This window comes from Microtus pennsylvanicus, chromosome 3 (assembly GCF_037038515.1).
Source record: "Microtus pennsylvanicus isolate mMicPen1 chromosome 3, mMicPen1.hap1, whole genome shotgun sequence".
Lineage (NCBI taxonomy): Eukaryota > Metazoa > Chordata > Mammalia > Rodentia > Cricetidae > Microtus > Microtus pennsylvanicus.
The window spans coordinates 122,349,921-122,357,500 of record NC_134581.1 but is presented as its reverse complement, the minus strand read 5'-3'; the positions used below and the strand labels follow the sequence as shown (position 1 = coordinate 122,357,500).

Genomic DNA, 7,580 nt, shown 5'->3' with positions numbered 1-7,580 from the left:
TGTTTTCCTTTATAAAAGTTGCTGTGGCCATGGTGTCTCTTCACAGCAATTGAAACCCTCAGACAGTCACTTATATATGCTGTCTTATCTACCAGTGAAGCTATTTTGACTTCTTCCTTTCCCATTTCTATCCCCTGATCTTCTTCGGTTGTCTTATTGCACTAAGACTTCAAATACTATATTGAACAGGTATGGAAAGAGTGGACAGCCTTGTCTTGTTTCTGATTTTAGTGGAACTGCTTTGAATTTCTCTTGACTTAAAGTTGGTATTGGCATGGGCTTGTTGTAAATCACTATATCTAACAAGATGACCACATGGTTTTTGTCTTTCTGTTTGTTTATATGGTGGATTACATTTATCGATCTACATATGTTGAACCACCCCTGCATCTCTGGGGTGAAACCTACATGATCATGCTAGATGATCTTTTTGAGGTGTTCTTGAATTTGGTTTGCAAGTGTTTTATTAAAAGTTTTTTGGGGCTGGAGAGATGGCTCAGAGGTTAAGAGCATTGCTTGCTCTTCCGAAGGTCCTGAGTTCAATTCCCAGCAACCACATGGTGGCTCACAACCATCTGTAATGGGGTCTGGTGCCCTCTTCTGACCTGCTGGCATACACACAGACAGAATATTGTATACTTAATAAATAAATAAATATTTTTTAGAAAGTTTTTGCATCTATGTTCATAAGGGAAATTGGCCTTTAATTGTCTTTGTTAATGTCTTTATGTGGTTGAATATCAAGGTAACTGTGACTTCATAAAACAAATTGGGTATTGTTCCTTCTGTTTCTACTTTATTGAATAATTTGAGGATTATTAATATTAACTCTTCCTTGAAACTCTGGGAGAATTCAATTCTAAAACCATCTATCTGGCCCCGGGCTTTTTTGTTTGGGAGACTTTTAATAACTGCTCTATTTTACTAAAGGTTATAAGTCTCTTTAAATTGCTTATCTGATCTTAATTTAACTTTGGTAAATATATTGAGAAAATTGTCCATTTGTTTTTTAGATTTTCTAATTTTATGGAGTACAAGTTCTTAAAATATGTCCTTAACGATCCTAGATTTCCCAAGTATCTATTGTTATAGCACCCCTTTCATTTCTAATTATGTTAATTTGGGTAATCTTCTTTTAGTTAATTTATATAAGGGTTTTCTCAATGATTTTCTCAAAAAACCAACTCTTTTATTTCATTGATTTTTTTTTAAATTGATTTATTTGCTGTTATTATTTGGATGGTATTGATTCCAGCCTGAGTTTATTTCTTGCCATCTACTTACTCATTTAGGGTGTGGTTCCATTTGTTTGTTTGTGTGTGTATTTGTTTGTTCTAGCACTTTCAGATGTGCTATTAAATTACTAGTAAGAGATCTCTAATTTTTTTTTAATGTAGGAATTCAGTGCTATGAACTTGCCCCTTAGAATCACCTTCATTGTGTCCCATGAATTTGGGTATATTGTGCATTCATTTTCATTCACTTTTAGGAAGTGTTTATTTTTTTAACTTACGTGTTTATTTCTGTCTTGACCCATTTTATTAATTCAGGAGAGAGTTGTTCAGTTTCCATGAGTTTGTAAACTTTGTGTTGTTTCTGTTATTGTTGATATCCAGCTTTAAATTTGTGGTCAGATAGGATGCAGGGTGTTATTTCAGTTTTATTCTATCTGTTGAGACTTGCTTTGTGATGGAATATGTGGTCAATTTTGTTCTGTGAGGTGCTGAGAAGGAGGTGTATTCTGTTGTGTTTGGGTGAAATGTTCTATAAATACCTGTTGGGTATATTTGGTTTATAACATCAATTAGCTCAAACATTTCTGTAGACTGAAGTTTTGTCCTGCCTGGTCCTGCAGCCATTCAGTCTCAAATAAACACACAGAGGCTTATATTAATTATAAATTGTTTGACCCATTGCTCAGGCTTATTACTAACTAGCTCTTGTAACTAACTCTTAATTCTTCTCTATGTTTAGCCATGTGTCTTGGTACCTTTTTTCAGTGAGGCATTATCTTGTTTACTCTGCGACTTGCTGGCGATGGACTCTGCCTTTCCTCTTCCCCAAATTCTCCTAGTCTGGTTACCTCGCCTATACTTCCTGCCTGGCTATTGGCCAGTCAGTGTTTTATTATACCAAATGAGTGACAAATCTTTATAGTATACAAGAGCATTTTCCCACAGCACATTTCTCTGTTTAGTTTTTGTCCGGCCTGTCTGTTGGTGGGAGTGAGGTGTTATCATTATCTGTGTTATCTGAGCTATAGTAGTGTTTATTTTACAAACTTGGGTGCCCTTGTGTTTGGTGCATTGATACTGTGAATTGCAATGTCCTTTTGGTAGATTTTTCCTTTGATATATAGTATCTTTCCCCATCTCTTCAGATTAGTTTTGTTTTGAAGTCTATTTTATCAGATATTAAAATGGCTACATGAGCTTGCTTCTTAGGTCCATTTGCTTGGAGTCTCGTTTTCCATCCTTTCACCCTGAGGTGCTGTCTGTCTTTGATATTAAGGTGTGTTTCTTGGATGCAGCAACAGGATGGATCCTGTTTTCGCATCTTTTCTGTAAGTCTGTGTCTCTTTATTTGGGGATCGACACCATTGATATTGCGAGAGAGAGAGACAGAGAGAAGTGAGTTTCCCCTCATTTGATTTGCTGGTCTCAGATTCTTTCTTCCTTGTGTTTTCTTAGTGTGGTTAACCTCTTAAAGTTGGAGTTTTTCTTCTAGCACCTTCTGTAGGGCTGGATTTGTAGACAGATAATGCTTAACTTTAGTTTTATCATGGAACGTATATTTTCTCCATCTATTGTGAATGAAAGTGTTGCTGGGTTTAGCAGTGTAGGCAGGCATTGGGACCTCTTAAAGTTGTTAGAGACCTTCTGGCTTTTACACTCTCCATTGAGATTGAGAAGTCAGGTTTAATTCTGTTAGGTCTGCCCTGATATGTTACTTGGTCTTTTTTCCCCTGCAGCTTTTAATGTTCTTTCTTTGTTCTGTATATACGATATTTTTATTATGTGCCAAGGGTACTTTCTTTTCTGGTTCAGCCTATTTTGTGTTCTGTATGTTTCTTGTACTTTTATAGTCATGTTCTTCTTTAGGTTAGGAAAAATTTTATTCTATCATTTTGCTGAAATTATTTTCTGTGCCTTTAATGTATAGGTCTTTTTTCCTTTCTCCATTTCTGTTATTTTTCAGATTTGGTTTCTTTCTATAGTGTCCCAGATTTCCTGGAAGTTTTGTTCCTAGGATATTTTTAGATTTAAATTTTTCTTAGACAGAGATACCCATTTCTTCTGTTGTGTCTTCAATGTCTGAGATTCTCTCTTCCATATCTTGCATTCTGTTGGGGAGATTTGTCTCTGAGATTCCTGTTTGAGTTCCTACATTTTTTATTTCCAGAATTCCCTCAGTTTGGGTTTTCTTTATTGGTTCTATTTTGATATTCATGCCTTGAACAGTTTTACTTATTTACTCCAACTGTTTGTGTGTTCATAGATTTTTTTAAGAGATTTATTCATTTCTTCTTTAAGGACCTCTGTCATACTCATAAAAGCCCTTTAAATATCTTTTGTGTCTGTTTCAGCTATGTTGGAATATTCAAGGTCTGCTGTGGTAGAGTTCCTGGGCTCTAGTGGTCACATACTGGCGTGGCTATTATTGTGTTTTTATGCTAGGGTCTGTGTGACTGGGTTTGATAAGACTATAATCATAGGTGCTGATATCTGGTCTTGTCTTTGGTGGGGTTTTGTTCCTTGGTTTCTGTTTCCCTCTCTGGTTCTTAGGAAAGTGTGGTAGCTGTGTGTTGCCATTCCTATGGGGTCCTGCTAGATGTGGCCGCTGTAGGTTCTAAGTAAAATGTCTTTCTAGGTATTGTGACCTGACACTTAGGAATGGAGATGGGCTAGTGGAGGACTGAAGGGGTCCTCAGGAGAAAGGAAAGTAGGACATTCCACCATTGCTTGGGAGTGGAGCTGAATGGAGGGAAGGCTGCAACAGATGGCCTGCTGCCGACCTGGGGCTGGAGTCTGAGAGTAGAGGGAGGGGTGAAGAGCTGCAGGTAGCCGCCTGCTTCCCTTGCTGGAGGCCTGTGCCTTCCCAGGATGCCTCCTGGCATTGGGGGCTGTGATAAAGCAGTGCATGAGGAAAGGGTGCTTTGGAGGGAGATCTGTGTGATCCACTGGAGATAGGGGTAGAAGGGGTAGGTGGCCTCGGCAGGTGGTCTGCAGAGCTAGGGATGAGACTAGAGGATTGGATTTGGGGAGGGGGAACGGTGAGAATCTACAGTTTGTTCTTGTTTCAAAATATATCCTGTAAGCAAATAGTATATTTAGAAAAGTAAAAAATTAACTCATTTAATAACAAGTTTGTTAAAGCTTTTATTTCATTAATTAGTGAAGAAACCATTTCGATATATGTCCAGTCCAAAAGAGAACTCAGAGTACCAAGCTAGTCAGATAAGGAATGCCACCAGATGAATTTACAGACAGATGAACAGTGAAGACTATTCACGGGCTGATAACTGTAGTTCATGCCTCCAACATTGCAACTATTGTGTTATTATTCATTTCCACAAATAAACCTCTGTCTCTGCAGTCTGAAAAATGTGAAATATGGTGACAATAGAGGGAGATTATAACACTGAATGTATATATTAGGGGGGAATCATGTCTTTTTATCAAAGTGAGAACCTGGGTGAGTGTGGTGGTATGTGCCTACAGTCCCAGTCTGCAGAAGGATCACCAGCCTATGCCACTCTAGGTTATACAATGAAACCCTGTTTTAAAACAAACACCAACATAAGAAAGAAAAGGCAAACATTGACATCGAAAGCTAGTGGTTTTGTTTGGGGAGTTTGAGAACAAGGTCTTTACTGTGTAACTGGCAATCTTCCTGTCTCAACTTTCCTAGTAATAAGATTACAGGGGTAAACCATCATGCATGGCTCCAAAAACTAATTTTTGGAAAATAAGTAAAATAGATAAGCACCACATTATCAGAATCAGAAATTAAACTGTAACATTGCTACAGATCACCTGTAACTGTTCTGCACAGACTGGAGAGCGTATGTCACATGCACGGGTCTTGAAACCACATTTCGTGTACCTCACTGTCTTAGTTATTAGGGTTTCTATTGTTGTGAAGAAACACCATGACCACAGCAACTCTTATAAGGAAAACATTTAATTCAGGTAGCAGTTTAGGGTTTCAGAGGTTCAATCCATTATCATTATGGCGGGAAGCATGTCTGCTCAAAGGCTGCAGTGTGCAGGCAGACGTTGTGCTGGAGAAGGTGCTGAGGAAGTGATAGGTCACACTGGGCGGTATCTTAAGCATATATGAGACCTCAAAGCCCACTTCCACAGTAACACACTTCCTCTAACAAAGCCATACATATTCCAACAAAGCCCACATATCTTAATAGTACCACTCCCTTTGGGAGCCATTTTCTTTCAAACCACCACACTCAAGAAGGCTTCAAATTCACTCTGTAGCCAAGAATGACTCTTATTCTCCTCTCTCCACCCTGCAGATGCTGGAAATACAAGCATGAGCCACCATACTCAACATTTGTCTTAAACGTTATTCTAACCCCAACCAAAATTTTATGATTTTTAAGGGGTTTAGTTACAATCTATTTTTAGAATTTTTTTTAATGTGAAAATGTAATCTAACCATAGCAACTTTGACATAGTTCCAACAATATGGAAGATCTATTGGTCTTACTAATACAGATTGTAAGATTTTTGTTGTTATGTGTTGTTGAATGGGCTGTTGTCTGGTTATTTATTTTTGTTTTGTTTTTTCACAAAGTCTCTATAGTTGGGCTAGAACTTACTCTATAGACAACATGCTATCCTTGAACTTTAGTGAGCCTCTGCCAGTTTCCCTAACGCGGGGCTGTAGGTATGCGCCACCATGCCCAGCAAGGGTTATAACAAGGCTCCTATAATCACATTAGTACTTTAGTCACCTGTTATTGTTATTATGAGAAAATGCTTGACTGAAAATCAAATTCAAGTGAGAAAAAGTTTCGTTAAATTGCTCGGTGCTCTCTCTTTGGGTCTACAACAATGCAGTAGCTCTTAACTACACTGGGGCAGAAGCTGTTAGCAAAACAAACAAAAAAACTAGTCACTGTGAGGTAGCCCAGAAGTAAAATCAGGAATGTAACTCATTAATAAAGAGGAATGAACTATTGATATATACTCAGAATAATTATGCTGAGTGAAAGGCAGTAGAGCAGGTCAACCAGCTAACCATGTGCATGCATTTACATAGACAGTGCTAGTAACAGTTTTGAACTTTTATGATAAACTATGCTTAAAGAAACTCCTTCCTTCACTAAGCAAGGTATATATATATAAACTGCAAGGAGACACCAGCCTCATAGCTTAGATTTCTTTCTGTCCCTACCCATCTCCCAGTGATTTTGCTGTGAGAATTAAACCAAGATAAATAATCTAATTCATATTTCTTTAACACTTTGGATTTTACAAAGTTTTCTATAAATGGGGGAAATTGAATGGCAGATGTTTTGATTCCATTCTTAGAAACTGCGATACTGTGGCTGGTGGATGAGGAGATTGGGCTAGCCTTTGTTGTTGAAACTTACTCTTAGCCACGTGACCTTCTGCTCTGGTAGCCGCTGCTTTGAGAATGGAGTGCTGTCCTCTAGCTGCCTTCCCACTCCTGCTCTCAGCATTAACGCTCTGGAACTCTGACTTGGAATACTTTTCTGCAGAATTCAGTCACTTGAAAGTAGGCAATGTACTTCAAGCACTTTGACCTTCACAACATCATGAATAATGCAGCTAATTATGAGCTATTTATGTATGTGTGCAGTTGTTGAAGAACCGCTCACTGTCAAGTCCCATGGTGTATTTTCTACTGACTGACTCCTCTTTGCACTGGGTTAGTTACTAATCTGACTCCTTCTCTCCTGTGTTCAGTGACTTAGAATCCAGGAGAGAAGTGAAAAAAGAAGAAGGTGAAGCTTTTGCACGAGAACACGGACTTATCTTCATGGAAACTTCTGCCAAGACTGCTTCCAATGTAGAAGAGGTAAGTGAGGGGCCTCCATTTGCCTGCAGGCTTTGTATTCCCTAATCCTCAACATTGCATTCACTGGTCTTTATTTTGTAAGTTTAAGTTTCTAGTAGTTGTTGAATATAATAAAATGGAACAATTGGTTTTCTTTGAAATTCTTTATGACGTGTATTTTCTATCCGGCTCTTGCATTATCTTCTGAAGCCCTGTAGCCTGCATGTGTCAGAATATCTCTGAGCACTGTGTGAGAATCCTGCTGTCTTTAATGGGTGAAAATTACATTACCTCATATTTTTTATTGAGCTAATCAGTCCGAACAGTTAGTTTTCTAGACACATTTTTACGCTATATTGTTTGGATATACATCTATACATAGACGAACAGAACTACTATAGTCTGTATTTTATCAAAAGAGGAAATTTGAGACTAAGAAGGCAGTTTACTTGAAGTAATGCTGAAGTTCTGCCTCCTGTGTGAACAATTTATAAAATGAAAGAGACCCAGGAAAACAGTGTCTGGAAAAGCTCATT

General features: G+C 38.1%; 1 protein-coding gene across 1 annotated transcript in view; it reads left to right on the top strand.

Annotated features, from left to right (window-relative positions):
- Rab2a (RAB2A, member RAS oncogene family) overlaps positions 1-7,580 on the top strand; it is a 68,818-nt gene that overhangs the window by 40,922 nt on the left and 20,316 nt on the right. The window contains exon 6 of the mRNA XM_075967016.1: positions 6,954-7,065. Within this exon, the coding sequence (XP_075823131.1) occupies positions 6,954-7,065 (112 nt within the window). The remainder of the gene's footprint in view (positions 1-6,953; positions 7,066-7,580) is intronic.